This window comes from Daucus carota, chromosome 1, assembly GCF_001625215.2.
Source record: "Daucus carota subsp. sativus chromosome 1, DH1 v3.0, whole genome shotgun sequence".
NCBI lineage: Eukaryota > Viridiplantae > Streptophyta > Magnoliopsida > Apiales > Apiaceae > Daucus > Daucus carota.
In genome coordinates this window covers 52,286,390-52,311,675 of record NC_030381.2, presented here as the reverse complement: position 1 = coordinate 52,311,675, position 25,286 = coordinate 52,286,390, and the positions used below count along the sequence as shown (strand labels likewise).

The following is a 25,286-nucleotide window of genomic DNA, read 5'->3' as shown; positions in this document are numbered from 1 at the left end:
AATTTGGATAGGTTTCTTCAACTGATTGTTCAAACTAACATAAGAGAAGCAACAACCAGAGTGGGAGGAGTTAATAATATATTGATTAAATGAAGAAAAAGCTGATGATGGAGACTTAGGTACTGTTTGGGGTTGCTGTTGCAGACAGCAACAGCAGTTTTTTTGCTGAAAAGCAGGTGAAAAACTGTTTGGTAAATCTAAAAGCAGCTTTTCTGAACAGCAGCTTTTAACTGAAAACCGGTTTTTAGAAAAAGCAGGTCCTCACATGCTTTTGGAAAAAGCTGTTTTCAGTTTTTGCAGGAAGCTGTTACAAATTTCACTATCAAAACTCACCAAATAAATTATTTTTTTATATTATAACTCAATATTTGCAAATATTAAAAAAAATTACCAAACAGTTATCTGATTTCTACAACAGTATTTTTTTTACCAGCACTTTTTCTGACAGCACAGCAATTTTTTTAACAGCACTCCCAAACAGACCCTTACTCGTAATGGGCGCTAAAGACTATTAGAGAACAAGGTAAAATCTGGCCGAGGAGGGACTCACATATACTGATCGTCTATATAGCTAGTTGCTGGTGATCAGGCATAGCTATGAAAAACTATTTTACATTGAATTGAAAATACTGCCATATAAAGGTCTTCAATGTCAATAGATAACTAGCAGAGTTGACATAGTACTGTTTATGTTCCTAGACATTTATGTATCACATCATTACTTAGTATAAGATTCTTAAATAAGAACACATTCAAGAAATTATTAAAGTTATAATTTTTATTATTTTAAAAGGAAAGAAAGAGAAAAAAACTACAAGCTTTTCTGGTATGACAGGAAAAGAAATTAAAAATGAGGGTGGGAAGAAAGAAACAACTCAATATTATTTGGAATGATTTCCTTGACTGCCTAGGTATATAGCAACTACAAGATTTTATGATATGACATAAATATCACTGTCAAAACCATATAACATGTATCATTAATATAAATATTTGAGAAGAAATCAAAATTTAAAATATGATCAAATATTAATACGTGAAAAGTATTATACTAAAAATAATAACTTAAATAAGTATATTAAAAGATGATAAAAATCAAATAAAAAGATATTAATAAATAATAAGTTAAATTGTTTTATTTAAACTCATGCTTGGCACAAATCATAAGCTAGTACAAAAACATAAAATATTGATCAAAAAATATCATTTTTTTAGAATTCATTTGCGATTTTATTATCTTTTAAAAACTTTTGTGAAAATATGGTCTGGAACCGAAAATGCAAATAGCTGCAACTTGTAACCAAATGTAATCTATTACAATTTTTTGTCGAAAAAATAAAAAAAAAACGGTTAGATCTTAAGATTTAGAATTCAAGATTTAGGATTTAACTTCTAAATAAGAAGATTCAGAGTTTAGTTTTTGATATTTAGGGTTTAGCTTTAAGAATTGAGAATTAATACTCTCTACTTATGAATGATAGGATTTAGTATTTAATTTTTAAATAGTCTTCTATCTGCACAAAAATCTGACTCAATTAAAATCTATTAATAAAAAAAAATTACAAAAAAATTATCACTTTCCAAAAGAACCCCTAAAATATGAGATTGAATTTCCATTTCTGTTCACGGAGTCCGTTAGCCCGACCAATTAGCCCGACAAACACCTTCTTTTGAGTCAAAAGTTGTCCAGCCCAGTACAAAACCCTATACATACAAGTGATTAGTAATTCTTTCTCAAGTGGAGCTGCCGCAAAAAAATTAAAATTAGGGTTCGAAATGGCAAGAAGAGAAAACTGCAAGAAGAATAATCCTGAATTACCTCACGAACTCATGTTCAAAATATTCTTCTTGTTACCTGTAGCAACACTCCTTCGCTGCAAATCAGTTTGCAAAACATGGCTGTCAATCATAACAAACCCTAATTTCGTCGAAGCTCACTGCATCGAATCCCAGAAAAGACAACCTAGTAGCGTAATGGAAGTTGCTAGAGATCACCAAATCATGATTGATAATCATGAAACAAAAACCCTCCTCCAACTGCCAACATACTTTTATGGTATGACTCGTTTCGTATCTTGTTGTAATGGTCTTGTTTGTTTTGCCAATCATGATTCTCGTATTATGTTTTTGGGGAATCCGATGACTAGGGGATTCAAGAAACTTCCTACTCCTCGGATAATAGCTGCTATACCTAATTGGTGCAAGATAGGGTTTGGTTTTGATGATGTTTCTCGTGATTACAAGATTATTAGGGTTGTTGTTGACCGTAAAGATACCGGTTTTAGTGTTGAAGCTGAGATGTATTCTGTGAATGAGGATTGGTGGAAAGAGATTCGGGTCCCTATTGGCCTAGAGACATTTCGGTTTGTTGGTAGTCGAGGAAGAGGTGTATTTCGTCCTGATAAAAGCAGGGTATTGTATTTTGAAGGCTCTCCTGAGATACTATCGTTTGACTTGCATGATGAAGTGTTTAGAGTGCATCCGTTTCCCAGACCTGCGAAGTTACCATTGGAAGACGAAACAATAATAACGTCTTATCTTCTGGAATCTGAAGGGTCTGTCGCTATGATCTGTGATGAATCTAGTGGTGATGGTAACACAGTTCGTAGTCTATGGACATTGGACAGGGATTGTGGCAATTGGACTAAACAGTTTAATCTTGAGGATCATTTGAAGTATAATCATATTGTAAATCTATATCTAGGTGATGGACAGTTTGTTGTTGCTGATTATGGTTGTGACCGTCGACCTATCTTCTACTACTACAAGAAGGGAAATGCCAAAGAGTATCTTGGAGCATCTCCCGCCAGACAGCTTACTTCAGTTGTGAAGTGCAATGAGAGCCTTGTTTCCCTCAAAGGATTTAAACAAATATAGAGTATGCACAGCAGATATATAGTATCAAATGAAGAAAGACAGTGCACAATGTTTTAGCTTTTCAATTTCAGTTATTCGTGTATTTTAGTATTCTCTTGTATCACTAAGCTTTGTTTCCATTAAAGTATTTGAACAAGTGATGAAGTCTGCAAACAATTACTTTTATATGGACTATTATATGTTGTATGTGCTTGCATGGTTAATACCATTATGCTCATTATATGGACCATTATATGTTGTATGTTTTAATTTTCTACTTTGGCCACTTCCCTCGCTCTTTTTTTCTATTATATCCTCCCACTGATCTTCGCGGTTAAATTAAAGCCAACAGCTCTTTGCATTGAAGTCTCTAAATCAAGAACATGAGGTAAATCTCCTTAATTTACTAGATTATTCATTAGATTTGTTTTATTAGGAATCTGATCCTTGGTATTGTAAATGGAGGACATGTTTATTGATTTCATGATTTATTATCAAAATTGGATTAGGTTTATGGCTGGCGATTACTACTGATCTGTTTTGAACTTCAGGTAATTATTAAAGTATTATAACTTCTTGCATCTTTCGTAAATACTGCATATTTTTCTCCTTATTGAATGTCCTTAAATTGTAAATTGGGGAATGAAGTTGAAAGAAGGTGGGGAATTTGCTGGAACTTGTGTAGGTGTGGTTGCTAAAGATGCCAGAGCGCGATGTTGCTGATGTGGTAGAAAAAATTGGCTCAATTGTAAAAAGTCGCTGATCATTTCTCAACAGATGTCTACACAAGACATGCAATGCAAGAGCATCTCATCTCTGCTGCTGCCATGACTGTAATGTCGTTCAAGTCAGGCATTTTGGAAACAGAAGAGAAAATTAATTCAATGTTGCAAGATAAAGACTAAATAAGGTAATTATTATATGCATCCATGAATACTGCATAATTGTCTTTAGGATTTGTTTCTAGTAATGCACACAGACTCTTCATATGTTTCTGGCCAAATTTTTGATAACAAAAGTGTATTTTATATATATATATATATATATATATATATATATATATATATATATATATATATATATTCTTGGTTTTATTTTATATATATCTTGATTGAGACTTGTTGAATGTTGATATTGATAGTTTTAAGTGTGCCTGCTCGGTTGGAGGTCACAGCCAAATATTTTATGTTATTATTAATTGGTTTTGAGTTTTTTTAAATTTACAACCCTATCCATAGTTTATTATTTGTTAAAGATATGTGAAATTTTTATAACTTAAAGCGGACACCTGGGGTTTTTATTAGACAGGCTGGATCGACATAGCTATCATGACCTGCGGAAGTGAGATACTAATCAGATCAATGTGGTAATATATATATAGCATGACAAACTATATTGCATTGAATTTGAAAGACTGCCATATAAAGGTCCTCAGATGTTGATAGATAACTAGCAAAATTGACATATATAGTACTTGCTGTGTCTCTAGCTACATATGTATCACGTCATTACTCAGTATAAGATTCTTATTGAAGAACATTCAAGAAATTATTGAAGTTGTAAGCTTCATTATTTCAGAAAGGAAAACAATAAAACTTATATTATGAATGGGAGTTGAAAGAAAAAATAGCCCAATACTATCTGCAACGGTTGCCTTGACTGCCTACGTATGTAGCGATTACAAGATTAGTACTGTCAGAATCGTAGTGAACTTGTAGAGAAACGGCCATGGTTAAATGACTTGGCCATAAATTTGAGGCGCCAAAGATAACTATACAAGTGTAGAATTGACATTTTAAAACAATATCTATAAAACTCGACCCTGCATTTATGTCCTGATCTATACAATGCCATAAAATTAAACATTTAGGCCAAGTTGGGGTGAAAATGTACAATGAATGCAGAACACATGTGTTAGGGTAGGGTATGATTAGGACACACTTTCTGCAAAAACTCATCTTTTTGTCTTCTTCTACCTCTTTCTTCAAGCCGCTTAAGATTTCAAATTCATGCTCTAATAAATTGATTTTGATCGCAAGATGCCCTAACTTTGATAAATGTTTGTTATGTATGGAGGTCAGGTTCTTTCTAATTATGCAGTACTGATTAGTTATTATGAGAAGAGAAATTTAGTTGATAATTATTATAAGAAGTTTAGCACTCTTGTATTGATGGCTTTTGAGAGATGATTAGTTGCTTGTTTCTTTCATTTGGAAGTTAGGATATTCACTCTTTTCAAATTTCTTCAATATTAAGAGTACCAATTGAAATCACTGTGCCAAGGCGACAATTAACCAGGTCTATTACTTGTATACAATCAACTATCGTTTAAATATTTATCAGTCATGCGAATCGCCTGAAACTAAAAGTCACAGGGGTGCTCAAGCACACTAAGTTATTCATGTCTAAAGGAAATAGAAAGGTTATTCAGTGGTTAGTTTCATCATACCGCCAGGGTATGAAGTGCAAGTCGTTGTGAAGATTTCAATAATTTGTGACTGCATTGTTGTTTGTTCTTCACAGATCCCAATGCCTCAACCAAGTTTGATTTTGATGACTGCCTGAGCCTTTAACCATTCAACAACATGATGAAATCAGTAGATCAGGTCCGTCAAGGAATTAATCTAAGCATAATGTGGAACCATTACGCAATAATGTTGAATTCAAATATGCTTGCAGGTGATAAATCAATCTTAACCTCTCATATATATATATATGGGCAGTGATTCCAATGTTCTGTTTGTTTGTGAAAACAATGAGAACAGCTGTTCTGCACTTTTCATTGTTTTGCAATTATTTTACTTTTTTTAATGTTATATTGTTCTGCAACAGAACAATAGTGTTCACACTGTTCTCACGCTAAAACGTGTTCTCCATAAAGCGCGACCATATATATAGTTGTGTATTTTAGTGTGGTCTGAATTAAAAGCTATACATATGCAATAGTTGATAGTGATCAATTTATGCTACAATTGCTATCTTGAATTGCGTTATGTTAAACTTGGGATCTAATACCTGATGTTTGCGTTCACTTTGTGGCTTAGGCTAAGTTAAACATGAAAGTCATTGCTTTGTAATATCAGAAACTGAATTAAACAGATCAGATGCAAGATTGTTAGCAGTAGCAGTTAAATTTAGTCTACAGACATCTTCACTTCTTTTCAGTTGTGCATTCTCATCTTATACTTGAACCCGATCAATTTCTGTTTATTTATGTCACACGAGAAATTTATCAATCATCCGGACTTGAGAAACAGTTTTATGGTCGTGCAGATCAATTTCTGTTTACTTATGTCTCACACGAGAGATTTATCTATCATCCGGACTTGAGAAACAGTTCTATGGTCGTGAATTGAACTAGAATTAAGTATTCAGGCCCGGAAATTAAAATAGCTCTGGGACCGTCCTGACAAATCCAAACTGCGTAGCAGCAACTCTTTCACAGTAGAAATCAACTCCTCTGTCGGTGTACAACTTCTGAACTCCTCATAAAAGCTACAATGCCGATTCAACGCCTCCTCTGTAGTGATCCTCCTCCCCGATCTCCCAATCTCGTCTTTCACGGCCTCAATGCAGAGTCCGCAAATCCAACGGCCCTGATACCTTTCGCGTACTCGTGATATGTACTCCTCCGTGCACTCCTCTGTCAGTTTGCAGCACTCGCACTTCACTGATTTAACTTCGCCGCTTTGAGGTGCAGGTGCTTCCTTCATCGTCGTATCTGTCATTGCTAACATACAATACGAATCATAAGTTCCCGGAATAAAAATCTAAATTGAGCGAACAGCAAAAAATACAGAGTTAAACACAAAAAAATAATCAAAATCTCACCGAAAAGATTATCTAAAATTTAAATTGTGGTTTCTAGCGTTCTGCGCCTTCAACAAACTCGCCGCCAATCAACAAGAGCCTGAAGCAGATCATATGCATTTCACAGCCTTTTCGGCTCTTTCTGAATGTACTGTGGATGATTTTAGAACTTACTCCTAACTCTTTATATAGAACGATAAAATGAACAGGGGAGCTTAACCAGACCCATGTCCCGACTCGGCTCAAAGTTATAATTAATATTTTATGGGATTTTTATGGATTTTAATTTCATTAATAATAATGTTTTGCATGTATAAAAGAGAATTGTTATATCCAGAACAATCTTTTATATCCAGAGCATATTCAATTCTCAGTCCTATTGTATCTACACAAATCATATATTTTTAATACAAATTTTTGCAAATTGCTCTGAATATTAAAAGATTGCTCTGGATATAATATTTCCAGTATAAAATCTCCCCATCCAAAAGGAAGTAGTTGATAGTGTGCTCTTTGTGACATAGATTTGAAAGATCCTTATTTTATCTCAGTGATGTTTTTTTTAAAAAAAATCAGAATATTTTTTGCTTAAACTAATTTCAAATATTTAACAAAAAAATTATTATAATATTTTAGTTATTGATTTTTCGATTCCTGATTTCGTCCTAAATATCGGTGTGCATCTCCATCCACGATCCTACGTAATGATTGGAGCAGTGATCTTTTTCACACTCATTTTTTACTCTGTTGCTAGGCCACATCCGTAATCTGTCAATTCAAATATGACATTTTGAAGATGTTTTCTAACAGGGTCATAATTGAAAGTTTGTCCTGATTGTATTAACAGACAAGAAGATTAGGTTCTGGACATGTATATAGCAAGCTTCAAAGACAATTTATCTAGACAGCGATAAATTCGTGAATGGATTTGGTACGTGTTCTTGTCGATGTAACATCCAACTACTTTAATCAATGAGTTTGAAACATTACTTCTCACAAAAAGAATTTTGTAAATTATATTTGTCCATTCATAATATTTTTTTTGACAAAAGAAAATTAAAAATTATTATTATCAGTACAAACGAGTGTATATAGGCTCTTCTCGTTTTATTGAAAAATATTTTTACAAAAGTATTGATGTCTCAATATTTTTTGGCTTGTTGAAATCCTAAAAAGCATCTTCAGACCTTTAAAATTTAAGATATACAAATATTTTTAATAAGAATTTATTTAAAATATGGAGTATATTTTTTGGAAAAATGATTCTCAAATGAGAAAACATCTTTTAAATTGATATTTATTTACCATTTTCATATTTTCTATTGAAAAAGTGATTTTTGAGAAAAATCAATTTAATTTTGGATAAATTAGTCTATAATATTTTTTTTCTCACTAGTTGTCAAAATGATCGGAGTCCATCCAGGCTCCAGCTCATAACTCATACTCAGTCTTTCCGGGCATCCTTTTTACCCATTGTGATATTTGATTTTGGACTGGCCTGCAAACACGTGGAGCACCACACAATTTAAGGCCCGTTTAATGTTGATATTTTTCATGTAAAGATATAATATATTAAATCAATAATTTTTTTATATGAAATAAGCGACAAAAGAAATACACGAAAATTTAAAGTCCGATAAAAAATACATGAACACGAAATTACATGAATACAAAACTACACAATCGAGATTTAATATCATGTTTACCTTATAAATATACCACTCATGACAACATAAAATTTTAATTTAAAACTGATCTTATTTTACCCAATAATGCGTTTTACCCAATAATGCGTAAGATAAGATTATTTTTTATAAAATTTTGTTTACTTAACTTGAATCATATTTATATTTTTATGATTTTTTCGGTTTTAAAACCGAAACCGGGCTCATAAAAACCGAAACAAGATTTAGGTAATATTATTTCAGAATTTAAATTCAAATTTTCAAAATCTTGTACATTTTGCAAAGATTTCAAAAAACACAAAGTATATTAAAGTTATTCAGATAATCACATTTTTTAAATCTCGTAAATCATGAAAAAATTTCGATAAACATAAAATATATCGAACACATCAATTCATATAATTATTAAATATTTATTAATTTTTGAATATTATTATTTTGTAATAAATATTAAATAATTATCTAAAATAACTAAAATTCTATTACATTATTTAATCCAAATTAAATATTTCCGAATTTAAAGAATATAAATACTTCAATTTAGATATACACAGCTTTGATTTTATCAAAATAAAAAAGTATATGCTTACGTATCCAATAGACAGAATATAAATTAAATTGTTAAAAAAAATAAGATAGTCAATACATGGCCAAGGTTTAATTTGTCAATTCGAGTGGCGAAGGGTTAACTTTATTTTGTGGTTGTCAACAAAAATAATCTTTAAAAAAACACAAAGACAAGCCTGTAGAAACTAAAAGGATAGATACAAACTCTACATGTACACATAAACAACATAGGAGAGTACATTAAACATAAACATACATAGACATCTCTACATACACCTATACATACAGCACAGCCTAGAGCTTCAACATCCTTGAAAAATCTCATCTTTTTACAATCAGATTCTTGTAAGTATTATTTTTCATCTTTACCCAGTTGATGAATCAATTTGCTATGGTTTCTTCAATCATTCAGCTTCGTAAAGGTATAAAGTTTCAATCTTTTGCTGGCCCAGATCTGATAAGTTCTTAATTGTTGTGTTTAGTTTGTTTTTTGTGTTGTTTTTGTGTTTTCTTTGCGCAGATCTCTGTAAAATTTGAGTCTTTTTGTGTTTAGTTGGTTGTGTTTGACTTATTTGTTGTGGGTTGGATTTGTTTGCTTTTTTGGTGATTTGGATTTAGTGAATTTTATGTGGGTTGCTGGATGATTGTGTTTGTAGTTGATTGTGTGTATTTTGATGTGGTGGTAGTTGGATACTTGATTTGAGGGTGTAAAGGTTTGAACTTTATGTTAAGAGATGCTGAAATTTACTTGATTTTGATGTGTTTTTATGGTAGGATTGTGTTTTGTGTGTGTGAATTCAGTTCTGTATTTGTATGGCTGGTCAATGAAAATTTTGGTTGAGATAAGTATTGACATTTATTATCGAAGCAGCTAGATGTTGTGATGAACTTATTTGGATTTTGAGTATTTTGGTGAGTTAAGATTAAGATTGCTGTGGTTGATGACTTTTTACGTTTTGTAGATGCTTTCATTTATAAGATTTTGTATTTTTGTTTATATATGGGATATGTGGAGTTAATTTTGATGTTTTATTAGAATCTTGAAGTGGCAATGAATTTGGTATGATGGTTATGATTGAACATTCAAGTGAGATTATTCATTTTGCTCATTAAAGCATTTGCCTTTCCCATAATGATTTTTTAATTTTGTTGCATTGAAGGGGCTTACTTCTGTGATGTTTTGGTCATAACCTGGTATGTGATTCTTAGTTTTAGTGTTACAAGCTAGTTCTGTTGACACTTTTGTGTATTTTTGGATAATGTCCTGATTGAATAATAATTTCATGCAGTATGTTCTCACGTGATGTGGGACAACCTGGGGTTTAACTTCTCCTGAGTTTGTGTTATTTGATTTACTTTACTGTGTATGGAACTTCTGACTTTCTTAGTTTGGCGTGTGGTGAAATTCTAACATTAAAAGCCTAGTTTAAGTTAATTACAGAAATCTCGTAGGATTTGAGTATATTGCACTAACTATTGCACTTATATGCTCTCTTTTGCAGGACTTGGGTAACATCTGCTACAATTTGCAGATTTTTTCAGTTCCATTTCTCGAATGTAACATCATTTTGTTTCAATATAAAAAAGAAAAAGAATGAGCTTGTACAACAAAGGAGCTCTTACAGCTGACAAAAAGCCAAGTATTGTTTCCAAGTTAACAACTTTAAATCCTAATGCCACTGAATTTGTTCCCTCTGCTCTGAGAGCATCTCCAGGAAGCCCTGGTGCAGCAGATTCATCGTCAAGATTTGCCAGCGGTAGTAATAAAGCACTAGGAAAAACAGTATTAGATAGAACAGAGTCCTCTGTTTCAAATAACTCTGATGATGAGGCCCACCAATACTGGCGCTGCCAACTCCCTGATGATATTACTCCTGATTTCAAAGTTATGGAGAAGGATGAGACCCTGGAAGTTAATGGCCTTCCCTTCTCGAACTTGTCTATAATTGATGGTGTTGAAATGTCTAGGTTCCCTGCTTCACATGGCAGTGCCTTGATGTTGAAGGAACAGCAGGAGTTGTCTCCACACCAAATTGATGGTGGTAACTTTTCTCAAAAGATGGGATATTCTGTTGCACCATACGTTGAAGATCCGATTCCATCCAGCTATCTTAACGCTCATGCTGAACCTTGGGACAAACATATTTCGAGCACTGGTAATCTTTTGAACGGTATGGGGGACGCCACCGCTTTTAATGGAAATTCCGACATGTTAAATGAGCAGCAGCTGTTGGAGAGTACAGACATGTACCATCTAGAGTTTTTGGCGTCACAGTTTCCTGGTTTTGCTGCTGAAAGCCTTGCAGAGGTGTACTATGCTAATGGCGGTGACTTGAACCTGACCATTGAGATGCTCACACAGTTGGAGGTATGCCCAGATTTGAGTTTTGTACTTTCTCTAATTTAATGGTTACCAGTTTTCTTTTGATCGTCTTTTTGTCAATCCAACTTGGTTAACATGGAAATGTGAAATTCTTATTCATTTGGCTTTAATAAGTCTGGAATCAAATCTATGCTACATGTTGGCAAATCATCATTCTGATCTTCTCACTGGATGTATATTCTCAAGTCCTATCCTTTCTCTTGATTGATGACCTGCACTTATCTTCTGTTTCAATGTTTCTCTGGTTAGAGTTTCCCACTACATTATATTTTCATTGTAGCTTCAAGTCGAAGGTGGTATAAATCAGAGCCACAGCTCAAAGGCATTGTCAGCTCCAAATCTTACTGCACTTGATTTTCCTGCACTCTCTGCTGGAGATGGTCAAAATGGCATACGAAAATACCATGAAGACGAACTCCAACCAAATGGTAGTCCTTATCGACCTTCTGAGAAGGACAACTTGCTTTTATTCAGATCCGGTTCATCGATACCATCCAGAGGGGCCATAGATTTTGCTTCTGCTGTGAGAAAAATGGCTTCCCAGGATTCTGGTATCTGGAAGTATGATGGAAATGGTGCTACAGATGTGAGTGTTGGCTCTAGTAGAGCTTCACATTCTTCATCAGGCTCTTACCTTGGCGGGCAAGGGAGAGGAATTTATGGTGATAGGGTGCAAGGTCGAAGTCCGGCTCGTGCAGCACCTGCTTGGCTTGAAACAGGAGAAGCCGTGGGTAATATTCTCAAGAGGCAAAAATTCTTTTTTATTATACTTTAACTGTCTGGAGTTCCTTCCGCACGTATATATATGCTTTAACTTTGTTGATATGGCAGCAAATATGTATTCTGAATCACGCGAGGAAGCTCGCGACTATGCTCGTTTACGTAATGTGTACTTTGAACAGGTGTGTCCTTATGTTCTTTTTTCATTTTTTTCTGCTGTTCTAGTTGGTTTTGTTATATTCCCTGGGTTGGAATCTCTCTCTCTCTCTCTCTCTGAAGTGGTACTGGTTTATTAGTTCATTTCTTCGAAAGACAGGTTTCACACCTATACAGAGTAGTTGCCTGGTATGTTAGTTCATCAGTTTGTATAGCTCATTGGTTAAGCTTTTAGGATTCGTGTTAGTTGCCTGACACAGTAGTGGCCTGGTGTGAAAATCATTAATTTGATATTATTTTTTTTAAGTTTAAATTCTTATGATTTGGAGAAGCGATTTCATAGGATAATTTTCTTCAAGCTTGGTCCAATGGGGAATGTAGTTTCTAGAAACCAACTTCTGTTTACTTTTATGAAGAAATAATTGGCTGCTATGTTTTCTTATACTACTCAACGCTGTAAAAAGTCGAACCACTTTTACTGTTTCTATTATATCAATCATGTGTTGTTTGACCCTGTTAAAGATGTAGTTTCCTCTGCATCTACTAACTATTGTATTAATTGTGTAAAAACCAGGCTCGTCAGGCATACCTTGTTGGTAACAAGGCACTGGCTAAAGAACTGAGCGTGAAAGGACAACTGCATAACATGCAGATGAAAGCGGCCCATGCCAAGGCACAAGAATCCATTTATCGGCAGAGGTTTGTTGTCTCATAGCTGCTCTTAATGCATTTTTTACAACTCGTGGCCAGAGGAGGGTCAGGAAGGAACTTGTTTTGCACCTCTTACGAGTCATTGCTTCTTCGGGTGCATGTATTATGTATTTCTGTTCAAGTTGTTGCATTGACTGCATTAAGAAGCACTCCATGATCACAAGTGTTCAACAACCTCATCACTGGGATGTATTCCCTTCCTCTGGAAATGTATCGGATTCATTGCAAGTCCGGATCCATATACTTGTACTCCGAAGTTAATGTTGTATATTCTTTAACAGTTGGGGTGATTTATTCAGTTTCTATATAGCCTCCCATATATAGTTTTGCAGTATTTCTATTAATTGTGTAATCCAACCTTTTGAATTGCAGAAATTCACATTACTCGGGGATGCAAGGAAATGGAAGAGGACAAGAGAGATTGATAGATCTGCATGGGCTCCATGTAAATGAAGCCATCCATGTATTGAAGCGGGATCTGACAATGTTGAGAAGTGCAGCAAGATCAGCAGACCAACGTTTGCAGGTTTATATATGTGTGGGGACCGGCCACCATACCAGAGGTTCTCGTACACCAGCAAGACTGCCAACAGCAGTGCAGCGATATCTGCTCGAGGAAGAAGGCCTCGACTTCTCTGAACCTCAGCCGGGGTTACTCCGAGTTGTCATATACTGATCAAAACTAGCGGAGTTTTTTGACATGTCAGTAAACCCCGTGTGCATATACGAGTAAAAAAGGACAGGTAAAAAAAGGAAGCAGAAACTTGTATCATTTAGTTGTAATCAGTCAGCTACTACATTTTGGTAGATATTATGAGCCCTCGGTCTGGGTAGTCTCAGTACGTGTGGTTCTGTTGATCCTGTAACTTTATTTTTTTATTTTTTGTTCCTTGTCCTTTAAATGAGATGTAACTGCTAGAATATGTTAACACTATAGCTCAATTTACCCAATCATTTGGTACCTCTTTTATCGTAGTTAGGGTTTTTTTATGAGCACATATTTATGTGTGCTGGAAGAGCTCCTTCTGGGGTGAAAAAAATGAGTTGATTGATTGTTTGCAAATTTGTGGAATTATCAAAGTAAAAACAAAAATCAAGTTGATCCCATGATTTATAACAATTTCTGTTGGGGTCTGCAGAGAATTTGTTAGACAATTTTTATCTGACCAAGTATTCTGCTTGAAATGCAATCTTATAGATAAGGGTTATCTTGTGCATTTAAAAATGAAGTGCATAACTGTGCATAGTATGAAAAAAATATTGTAAAGATGCAGTGACTAGCAAACCAGGAAGAACAGCAGATGCTCTCTAAGAGCAGCTACTGGTCAGTAAACTAGTAGTAAGAACTAAGAGCATCTCCAACGGTGCTCCTAAATCATTCCTTAAACAATAATATAAAATGTGGCTCCTAAATCATTCCTTAAACAATAATATAAAATGTGGCTCCTAGTAAGTTGATACGCTATAAAACGTGAGAACTTCAGTGCTATTCTTTATACTTGGCTCCTTATTCACATTTTATATTTATTTTATATAAATGAGAAGAAAAAATTAACTAAAATAGAGAGAAGATTGAAAAGACATTAATATAATATTGAGTTAAAAGCTACTAAATGCTCTTAAAAGAAAGGAGAGAGGGTAGGCTCCTATTAAATACTCCCTCCGTTCCTAAATAATAGTCGCTTTGACTTTTTGCACGTATTTTAAGGTGTAAAAAAAACATACTTCTACATATTATTTTTGAAATTTTCTTTTTCTGAATAAAAGTTTAACATCTCTATTTTTATTTAGAAAAAGAAAATTTTAAAAATAATATGTAGAAGTATGTTTTTTTTACACCTTAAAATACGTGCAAAAAGTCAAAGCGACTATTATTTAGGAACGGAGGGAGTAGCATCTAGGAGCCCATTGGAATACTACTATTTCAAATAGGGAAAATAGATTTTTTTACCACTCAACTTATTGTGTTTTTAGAACCTTATCACTCAACTAATTTTTTTTCCTTTTTACTCACTGACGTAAGGTTTGGTTCTTTTTTTAGCCACCAACTTGGGTTCGGATATGATAATTAGCATTATAATAATTTTTTGTAGTATCATTTATACATAGTGATAGTATGTAATATTTTGATGATGTGTCGTATATTTATATTTTTATATATAACAATAATAATATAAAATGAGCATATGAAAAATTAAAATAAGGAAAAATCATAATTAGAATTCTAAAAATTCAATAAATCATGAATATCAAATCAATGACTTCAAATAATTCACCCTCCAAGATAAGATAAAGTGTAATAGAGGGATATGATGCATCATCTTTCGCTATTAAAGTTTCAATCCTCAGTCTAAGATGTCTCTTAAATTTATCTTCATCAATTTTAATAACTTTATCTTATTACAATTTTCAAGATAAATAAATAGAGAGAAAAACTTAATTTTCGATGATTGTCCTCTATAATCCATTATTTTATGTTATTATTTTTCCCTCCGTCCCTCTCATTAGTTTTACCGTTTTTTCTACTACTTAGCACGTATTTTAAACTTCTTATAAAATATAGTTTCATAATTTATTTTTGTGTAAAAATTCAAACGCTGAATTTTTATTTGGAAGAAAAAAATAAAATTATTTATGAAACTACATCTTTTAAAAGTCATAAAATGCGTGTCAAATTCTTATAACCCAAGTTAACGACCTTGAGGACATAAAAGTACTAGTATATATAAAGATACATACATATATCAAATCATCAAAATATTACAGACTACCACTATATTTTAATATTGCTACAGAGAATTAATATAATGCTAATAATCAAATCTAAACCTAACTTCAGGGGAAAAAGAAACTAAACGTAACATTAGTGAGTAAAATAAAAAAAAAATACGGTTGAGTGGTTAGTTTCTAAAGACGCAATAAGTTTAGTGACGAAAAAATTTATCATAATGCTAGTAATCAAATCCGAACCTGGTTAGTGGCTAAAAAAAGATCCAAACCTAACTTTAGTGAATAAAAGGAAAAAAAAATTAGTTGAGTGGTAAGTTTCTAAAAACACAATAAGTTGAGTGGTAAAAAAATCTATTTTCCCTTTCAAATATTGTAACTAAGGTACTGTTTGACATTGCTTTTTTTTTTTTTTTTTTTAACGTAGGAACCCGCAGCCGCTACCCTTTGGGTGCGCACTGGGTAAACCCACGAGCTCACGTAATAACGTAATAGCCTCCCTTTGGGTGCGCACTGGGTAAACCCACGAGCTCACGTAATAGCCTGCAAACCACGTGAACCAAGGTAAACCGCACTTAAGCGACAGGCTCTGGCCCAGGAGGCATAATCACAAATATCGCTCTCTTCGGGAGTCGAACCTGTGACCAAGAGGATACAAGTCCCCTCTTTAACCAACCCTTGCGGGCCTGTTTGACATTGCTGTTGTAGGCAACAACAATTTTTTGTTTAAAAGTAGGTGAAAAATTATTTGATAAATCTAAAAATAGATTTTCTGAAAGCAGTCATATATTTCACTATCAAACCATCAAATCTCATGAAAAATATAATTTTTTTATATTATAACTCAAAATATGTACATATGAAAAATAATTCAAACACCTATTTGAATTCGAATTCTACGACAACACTTTTTTTATCGACATTCTTTCGTAAAGCATCTCGATTTTTAGCAGTCTCCAAAGAGACCATAAGTACAACAAAATTAATGTTAACCGGAGAAAATTGAGAACAATTTTTTGAGGTTATGTGGTCCGGAAAAAAATAATTAAAATGATGGTGGAATATAGCGGGTGTTGTGGAGCTTCGTTCCCTGTCTCTTTTAAATATTCATTTGACCAGTCAAATTGATTAATTTGAATATATTAATTTCAGATTGTAAAAATAATAAATAAATAATTTATAATATTTAATCAAAAATAAATCAATATTGAAATCAAAACAAACATTTAAAAAACCGTAGAACCCATATCCATGTAGCCCAAATTCATATTTGTCGATCCAATGCGAAATCATCAACCCAAGAAGATATCCCATGTGGTCCTGAGGCGATGAACTATACCCATATTTCACCATGGACCTTCGTCACCATCCAACAAATTGATCACATGATCCTTGTTATGCGAGCTGGATGTCTGAGTCGCGGAGATGTTTAGATCCCGTGGAAAGCCCAATGTCTGGGTAGCGGAGACAATTAGAGAGGTTCGAGTCACAAAGCCCGGGTCATTGAGAGAACCGGATGTGTCTAGGCGTTCAAAGAGCCGAATGTCCAAGTCGCAGACAACACTGATGTCCATTCCAAACCCTGGTTTTTTGTTGAACAAAAGGAAATGGATTTTTGATACCTAAACAGAAGTGGGTACCAGAGAGAGGTATGAGATTTTTTTATTTTTTTTTCCTGATTTTTTGTCTATGTTTAAGTAATTAAATATAAATATTTAATACAAAAATAATCTATGATATAATTTTATTAATATATTTAATTAATATAAATTAATAACTTAAATAACTTAAATTTTTAAAATTAAATATATTACTTTTAGTACTCAAACACACATGTTAAACTCATATTCATATTGCTAACCACACAATCCCCGAAATGACAACAATATATATATACGAATCAAATGATCCCATAATGACAATAATATCTGCCCAATAGCATTTAAACCGCATATGGGCCCACGTTTCTAATATAAAAAGAGGGTTGGTCTCGTGACCATGGTCACATGCTAAGCGCGGAATTTGATAGGTTTAGGAAATTTTGATTGGTATGGTTGTTGTATTTGTAGGGGGTCCACCATTATTAAGACATGAGAACCAATCAAAATCTTCCAAACTTGTAAAATTCCACGCTTAGCATGTGCCCATGAGCACATCCTAGAAAAACCGATATAAAAAATCGTTTGACAGTTTGCTGCAACAATCACCTGGTAATATATATTCAATAAATAATGGAAACTACTATTACAAAAACGAACATCATTGGTTTAATAATTTTTAGCCCTGTATAGTTTATGATTGCTATTATTATGAGCACGAAGACAATCAGGATCAATATCATAAGCCAGCCAGCCAGCTGCCTCACTCGACCATAGCCGATGCTGCTAGCCATTAGCCAGTCTTACTAATTAAGTTTGCCTCCCAATACATTATTCAAACATAATATTAGCAAGGGGTTTTATATCAAACTGGCCACCCGTTTCGTCAAAATATCTCACCTGACCCATCATTCTCATCGGCGACTCATTTAAGCCACTATAAATCAAATATATATCATTTTACCCAGATCACTATTTATACTTTTTTACTTAATCATTAATCAAAAATTAACCGTTTGTCTTTTTATTACAAAACCACTTCGAGTAATTTCATAATTGTCTCTAGTATTTATCAAAATAATTTAGAAATTTCTAAAACAACATAGCTATGCAGTTAAAAAAATATATAGCTATAAATATATATTTATTTGATCACTCTAGCTATGTTGCATTAAAAATTCTCAAACTATTTTGATAAATACTAGAGACAATTGTGAAAGTACTCGAAGTTGTTTTATAGTAAAAAGACAAACGGTTGATTTTTGATAAATGATTAAGTAAAGATGATGAATAGTAGTGTGGGTAAAATGATATATATTTGGTTTATAGTGGCTGAAACGAGTCCCCGTTGAGATGGGTGGGTCAAATGAGACATTTTGACATAACGGGTGGCCAATTTGATATAAAACCCTATTAGCAAGTAACATATAACCACTCTGAGAAGCTCACTTGGTTTAAACATTCCGCAAGCATACAAACAACCCAAACCAAACCTCACCTAAAGTCTCCCAACTAATGGATTTTTTAATGTTTAGCCTTTTGTACATATCTGCAGTCTACATCACCGGCCTGCAAGTCTGCAATTTAGTGATTTTTAAACTAAATGATTAGATAATAAACTTTAGCAATGATTAGAGTAAACAATTGATCAATGTATATCTAGTGAAACTATTACTCTTAATTCATATCATCTTCGATTTCATCTTTACAATTCTTTTGAATCTTCTTGTTTCGTACATCCCAATATTTGGACTTGTGTGTAAATTTATGGCTTCTACATCTTCTCAAGCTCCATCCTCTTCTGTATCATATTCAATTTCTACTGATTGGGACGTTTTCTTAAGCTTCCACGGTGATGACAGTCGCTATAAGTTTACAAGTCATTTGTATGCTGCTCTAGATCGCCATGGAGTCCGAACTTATAAGGATGATCCAGAACTACGCAGTGGAGAAGTAATCTCTGACGCATTGTTCCAAGCGATTCAGGGATCCAAGACTTACATCACTGTCCTGTCTGAAAACTATGCCTTCTCGCCTTGGTGCCTTGACGAGCTCGTTGAAATTCTAAATTGTCATAAAACTAGGCAAAGGTTGATCATTCCTGTGTTTTACAACATTGATCCATCAATTGTGAGACACCAACTTGGAAGTTTTAGTAAGGCTTTTGAGAAGCATCAAATTCGATTTGCTGGTAAAATGGAGAAAGTGACTGAGTGGCGGCTTGCACTAGCAGAGATTGCACAGTTTTCAGGAAAACATATACATGCAAAAAGGTACTCCATCCTTCCTTTGTCGTAGCTATATTCTTTATCTACTAATTACTCAAGTAAATGGAAAAGAAACATTATGCATAAAACAGTTCATTGCAAATCCGAAGGACTTTGCCAGAATTCAATAGACTACGGGTCTGTTTGGGTGTTTTCCACTTGCTTTTCAGTAAAAAGCTGTTGTTGCTGTTTGGAACAACAATACCAAACAGGGCCTACGAGATCTATCCAGTAACACTGCACCAGTCTGATTTTTTTTGTTAAATACTCTGTTTGAGCTACATATTTTCAAATATTAAGAGATATATTACTAGCCAAAAAAAAAAAACAATTTAATTTATGATTTTTATCGTGATCCAGTATATATAATATAACCATCAGGCCACATTACACAAGCCTTTTCTTGTTAAAAGCTGTACACTACCATAATTTGAAGGCAACCGTCGACACAATACAGGTCTCCACTACTGATTACTTACTACCACTGAGTACTAGTTAGTACTACATACTACCGGATTAAGAATTTAAGAGAAATCTTAAGATGAACTATTGATCCCCCATGCGAACATCAGGAACCAAAAACCACATGGAGATCCAAAATATATTCAAATTCAGTTCTTTTTTATGCTATTTGTAACTATTTCATTATTTTTGTACCAAAAAGTTTAATTGACAAGGGCTACCCTGTTCCATAACAGAAGTCATAAGTTCAAATCCGGAAAATACTCTTGTTATGCCCTTAAGATCAATATTTAGTACTAGTTAGTACTACATAACAGAAGTTATAAGTAGATTTGGCATAGGCAAAACCTGAAAATACTCTTGTTATGCCCTTAAGATCAATATTTTTGGATTTCCTACCAGTTTAATTGAACTAATGATAAAAAAATTGCATTGCAGGTCTGAAGCTGATTTAGTAGATGAAATTATTGATGAGATACTTCTCAAAATAAATCCCAAGATTTCTGATGTTGGAAAATATCCAGTGGGGTTGGATTCTCGTATCAGAGACATAACACTACTGTTGAACAGCCACACAGAAGGCATGATTAAGTTCGGTATATATGGAATGGGTGGAGTGGGCAAAACAACTTTTGCCAAAGCTCTTTATAAAGAACTCTTTCCCGGAAGTTTTAAGGGAAGTTGCTTCCTTGAAGATGTGAGTGAAGTTGCAGGAAGAATAAATGGCCTAGTATCTTTACAACAAAGACTGATCAACGATGTTCTTAGAAGTAAGAAAATTTTGAAGGTTGACTCTGTTAACCATGGAATTAGTTCAATAGGAGCTAGAATTTGTTCAAACAAAATCCTGGTTGTTATTGACGATTTAGACCACGTCACACAATTTCAGTCTTTAGTTGGACCATTTGCTTCTGGGAGTGTAGTCATCATAACTACCAGGGATGAACAAATACTGGATACAATTGAAGTCGAACCAAGATACAGATACATGGTGCAGGAGTTGGATGCTGCTGACTCAATGGCTCTTTTTACCCGACATGCATTTGGAAATTCTACACCAAACAACACTCTAATGGAGTTGTCTAATGATATTCTACAGCATGCTGGTGGGCTTCCCTTGGCTCTTAAGGTTTTCGGGGCGAACTTGTTTAACCAATCTGAGGAAGGATGGAGATGGTTTATAGACAAAATAAGAAGACTACCCAATAGCGATGTTGAGAGAAAACTTGTGATTAGCTTTGATGCATTGAAGATGGTTGATCCCACGCTGCAGGATATTTTCCTTGATATTGCTTGTTTTTTCTGTGGACGGAAGAAAGAAGTGGCTGTGAAAATACTGGAAGGTTGTTATACGTTCATCAACCATAAAATCGACATTCTAAAGAAAAGATGTTTATTGACTATAAATGATAGTGATGAGCTAGGGATGCATGACCTGCTTTTGGACATGGGAAGGAAAATTTCGCGCAACAACTCTCCTGATGAGCATGGAAAGCACAGTAGATTGTGGGAATCAAAAGATATATTGGGCGTGTTAAAGAACTGTAAGGTAATTGTCATGTTTCTATATAATACAAGGTCAACCTGGAGAATTTTCTTCTAACAGATATATTCTACCTCTTTTACTCTATCTTGAAGTTATCTATAGAATGTAAGTCACCAACTTTTCTTCTGCATATGTACATGTTAGGTAACAGAGGCTATTGAGGTAATCATGGATCTCAACTTTTACAAAGAGGAATCACTTGAGGGAGTATCAGTCACTACAGAAACATTCAGAAGGATGTGGAAATTAAGAATTCTTCTCCTTGCGACTGTAAATATTACTGGAAGCTTTGAACGGACATTTGAAAATTTGAGAGTACTCTCTTGGTACCGTTGTCCATTGAAGTTTTTACCTTATGAATTTTTCCCACAAAAACTTGTGTCTCTTGATTTGCCTAATAGCCAACTGAGAACAATGTGGGAGCCAAATATGGTAGGTACCGTGAGTATGTTTCTTGCATTGATGAAAATTCATATAAACATCAGATTTAATTTTTCCAGGTTCTACTAATTTTACAGGTTCCACGTGTATTTGTGAACTTGAAGTCTTTGTGGATGGGGAGTTCTCTACATTTAACTACTATGCCAGACTTTAGTAAATTACCTTGTCTTGAAGAGTTAGATTTTAGGGGATGTATACAGTTGGAGGATGTCCACACAACCATCGGTAGCTTGGTCAGGCTTGTTTCCTTGAATTTGGAAAACTGTGCAAACCTTACAAGTCTGGGAGAGAGCATTTGCAACTTGAGAGCTTTGAAAATTTTAAACATTGGGGGTTGTAGTAGTCTGAGAGCATTGCCTACGAAATTAGGTGACCTTGAATCCCTAACAAAGCTTGTTGCTAGTGGACTAACTGTTCTGACATTACCATATTCAATGGCACGGCTTAGTAAGCTTGTTCAGCTGGAATTAAATTTGAACAGGAAACTTAAAAATCTTCCAGATCCCATTGGCAACCTGAGATCACTGGAGATTTTAAATATATCTGAATGTGAAAAACTAGAAATATTACCGGATCAATTGTGGAAGATTACAAGGTTAAGGGAACTACATGCAGGGCGTGCTAGGATGTTAACAACACTTCCTTGCATAAATTCAGGCCAGGTGATATTATCATTGAAAAATTTAGATTTATCTAAGAGTTCCCTCACAACCCTGCCATCTGGTATTTGTCAGCTGTCAAACCTGGAAACTCTTAATCTTCGCAAATGTCTTCATCTGTTATATATTGCTGAACTTCCTCTTAATCTGAAATGTGTAAGTGCAGAAGGATGCAAGACTTTGCAATTTTTAACAAATCTATCCAATTTAAAACGGTTGGAGTTTTTGGACCTTACTGATTGTATCCGATTAACGGAGATACAAGGCTTGAAGGGGCTCAGTTCCATTCGAGAACTTCTTTTTGGAGGTTGCCACTCAGCTCTTCTAGCTCAAACCTTCACGGAGGATTTGTTTCAGGTATGATTTCATATTTTTGTGACTACAAATTAATGAGCTAACTGTGTCGTTCTGAATGTATCAACTTAATCTTTACTTTCATTTGGTTGTAATACAACAATTTTACATTTTCATAAACAAAAACTTCTGTCACTCATTAGTTGTTATGCCTTGTAACAGATATATTCTGGATTCGGTCATCAAATCAAAATATACACCAAGCCAGAAGAGTTTCAGGATTGGATTTGTCAGTTACCTGATTGGATTATTCAATCACGTGATCTAGGATCAAAGGTGTCTTTGGATTTGCTGCCAAATTCATCAGACAATTACTTGGCAATGATTCTGTGTTTGCACAAATGGATGAATTTTCTGGACTATTCTGTTACGACTACCACTAGTAATTTTGAATGGACGGAAGACTATCGTACCCATTATTACCATAGCTTATCAAAATGGTCAGAACACTTACAAGGATCGCTGATGATAATAGTGCCGAGATCAATTTTCTTAGTCAGAGATGGTGATGACAGTATTGAAGTATCATCAAATGTAAAAATTCTGGGGATACATCTGTTATATGGTTCAGAGATAGCAACAAGTTCCGTGGCACCACTTTCAGGTAGAATTTGAAACAAGGTAGTGGTTCTCATTCTCCTTGGACGAATGAGTGAGCTGCAGAGTACTTCAGGTAGACGCTAGTTCTTTATTTGCCACCTAAAGAAACATGCAACTGTAAATAAAACTTATGTGTAAGGTACATATGTATTGCTTGCAGATTTATAGGTGCCTGGACTGGCCATCATGTTGGAGGCTCTCGAGAACTGCGATCAGAGGTCTCAGAAGGCTTGTGTCAAAATCATCTTGACACTTTGACATTGAGGTGGTCGGACAGCCTGTGAAAATCGGCCGTATAAGGGTCACAAGATTGGTGGTTACTGGATTGAGGGGAGATTGTTGGGTGGTACTAATAAAGATGAGGAATATTTGTCTTGAATATTAATGATTAGTGCGGCCAAAGGAGGAGCCCAAAAAATAAATTCGGGCTTGGTCATGACACAGAGCTAGAGGCTCTCTATACGAGCAAGACAACGGCTGAGAGAAAGGGCCTTGATTTCTCTGAGCTTCATCCGGGCTACTTCAAGTTGTGACATACTTATCCAGGAAGCAGTGGTGTTATTTGACAGATCAGCAAATCCCATGATAAGAAAATGAGGTAGCAAAAGCTTGTGTCATTTTAGTTACACTTGGGAGATGTTATGAGCCCCTAATCTGGGTAGCATCAGTACTTGAGGGTCTGCAGATGATTGTTGTGAAGGTCATCTGATGATTGCGCAAGTATAACATGACGTTTATGACTATGAAAATAATTTCATTTTGGTAATTATTTGTTTAAATATTTATTTGAAATATGGATTTTTTATAAATTAGTGAATATTTTTAAATTTATTTGTGGAATATTTTTTTATAAATTAGTGGATATTATTAGTGCCTTAGGTGGCTGGCAAGGTATTGGTGTAGATTTTTGTGCATGCAGGGGTCATTTATTAATATGATTAGAGTCGATAAGAATCCAATCTCTAGTTAAAAAATGATTGTTAGTGGGCACACAAGAAAATCCGATTAATAAATTTCATCGGTTTTTGAATATCACCGGTCTCTAATTAATTTTGAATAATCATAACTAAATATCACATAAAATATTAATTGAATATCATCGGAACTTCTAGGATAATTTATATTTTTATTGAATACGAATTTTTCAATATAATTTTTAAAATATGAACCGAATATTTCTGTATTCTCACAAATAAAAAAGTTTGAAGAAAAGTCGGGCAAACTCTTCTAAATTTGAGAGGCTACACCGATTTATATTCTCAAGATTTTGACCGCAATTCAATATCTACTCTCCCGGTTATTCTCTCCATCTGAATATACATCTCCTTTACTTTTAACTAATAAAATTGATTATATTTTAACTGAAATATATACACACACACTTTATATAATTGAAAAAAATAAAAAATGTTATCAAAAAATAAATTTAGTTTATTTTAATATGTAACTTTCTATTTTCTAATATAACAAATAAATAATTTTAAATAATTGGTCAAAAATTAGTCAATTTGACGGGGCATGTAAATATAGGCAATTACTCAAATAGAAACCACTAAAGAGTCTTAAAGAGCCAAACCCTTACCCCACCATGGTCCCACTAGGCCCCGATCCGGCCCCACTTAGACCCCGTCTAGGCCCATCTCGGGGTCCATCCCCGGTCCCAACAACCGCATCATTCTACTTACTCTCGTTGGTTTCTATTTAGTTTATATTCAAGTAGTTTCTATTGAAGTAGGATCCTATA

The 25,286-nt window shown here is 34.1% G+C and overlaps 3 protein-coding genes and 1 long non-coding RNA gene across 6 annotated transcripts; 3 read left to right on the top strand and 1 right to left on the bottom strand.

Annotated features, from left to right (window-relative positions):
• Positions 1-1,776: 1,776 nt before the first annotated feature.
• LOC108224582 (F-box protein CPR1-like) lies at positions 1,777-2,877 on the top strand. The gene has a single exon (XM_017399254.1). It carries the CDS (start codon positions 1,777-1,779, stop codon positions 2,875-2,877), a length of 1,101 nt encoding a protein of 366 aa, XP_017254743.1.
• Positions 2,878-6,042: 3,165 nt separating this feature from the next.
• On the bottom strand, positions 6,043-6,825 carry LOC108199096 (uncharacterized). The gene is made up of 2 exons (XR_001802273.2): positions 6,688-6,825; positions 6,043-6,586 (listed from the first exon to the last, which is right to left on the bottom strand). It is a non-coding gene; the product is annotated as an uncharacterized LOC108199096 (long non-coding RNA).
• Positions 6,826-9,072: 2,247 nt separating this feature from the next.
• Positions 9,073-13,851, top strand: LOC108203705 (polyadenylate-binding protein-interacting protein 7). Of its 2 annotated transcripts, none has more exons than XM_017372812.2 (6): positions 9,073-9,340; positions 10,421-11,286; positions 11,582-12,032; positions 12,133-12,203; positions 12,752-12,876; positions 13,261-13,851. In XM_017372812.2, exons 2-6 carry the CDS (start codon positions 10,513-10,515, stop codon positions 13,562-13,564), a joined length of 1,725 nt encoding a protein of 574 aa, XP_017228301.1. In that variant the 5' UTR covers positions 9,073-9,340; positions 10,421-10,512; the 3' UTR covers positions 13,565-13,851. The 2 variants fall into 2 exon arrangements, with proteins under 2 accessions (XP_017228301.1, XP_017228309.1); XM_017372820.2 differs by having other exon boundaries at positions 9,110-9,263.
• Positions 13,852-18,836: 4,985 nt separating this feature from the next.
• Positions 18,837-24,432, top strand: LOC108205257 (disease resistance protein RPV1-like). 2 transcript variants are annotated; one of them, XM_064086034.1, is made up of 7 exons: positions 18,837-19,486; positions 20,381-21,491; positions 21,633-21,920; positions 22,007-22,591; positions 22,755-22,945; positions 23,105-23,615; positions 23,703-24,432. In XM_064086034.1, exons 1-5 carry the CDS (start codon positions 18,981-18,983, stop codon positions 22,779-22,781), a joined length of 2,517 nt encoding a protein of 838 aa, XP_063942104.1. In that variant the 5' UTR covers positions 18,837-18,980; the 3' UTR covers positions 22,782-22,945; positions 23,105-23,615; positions 23,703-24,432. The 2 variants fall into 2 exon arrangements, with proteins under 2 accessions (XP_063942104.1, XP_017230628.1); XM_017375139.2 differs by having other exon boundaries at positions 22,007-22,945.
• The last annotated feature ends 854 nt before the right edge of the window (positions 24,433-25,286 follow it).

Bases quoted from the DNA above. Each gene is read 5' to 3' on its own strand.
- LOC108203705 (XM_017372812.2), top strand. From the start codon at position 10,513: ATGAGCTTGTACAACAAAGGAGCTCTTACAGCTGACAAAAAGCCAAGT. The intron at 11,287-11,581 runs GTATGCCCAGAT...TTTTCATTGTAG, and splicing joins AGATGCTCACACAGTTGGAG to CTTCAAGTCGAAGGTGGTAT. The intron at 12,204-12,751 runs GTGTGTCCTTAT...TGTAAAAACCAG, and splicing joins GTAATGTGTACTTTGAACAG to GCTCGTCAGGCATACCTTGT.
- LOC108224582 (XM_017399254.1), top strand. From the start codon at position 1,777: ATGGCAAGAAGAGAAAACTGCAAGAAGAATAATCCTGAATTACCTCAC.
- LOC108205257 (XM_017375139.2), top strand. From the start codon at position 18,981: ATGGCTTCTACATCTTCTCAAGCTCCATCCTCTTCTGTATCATATTCA. The intron at 21,492-21,632 runs GTAATTGTCATG...TGTACATGTTAG, and splicing joins GCGTGTTAAAGAACTGTAAG to GTAACAGAGGCTATTGAGGT. The intron at 21,921-22,006 runs GTAGGTACCGTG...CTAATTTTACAG, and splicing joins CAATGTGGGAGCCAAATATG to GTTCCACGTGTATTTGTGAA.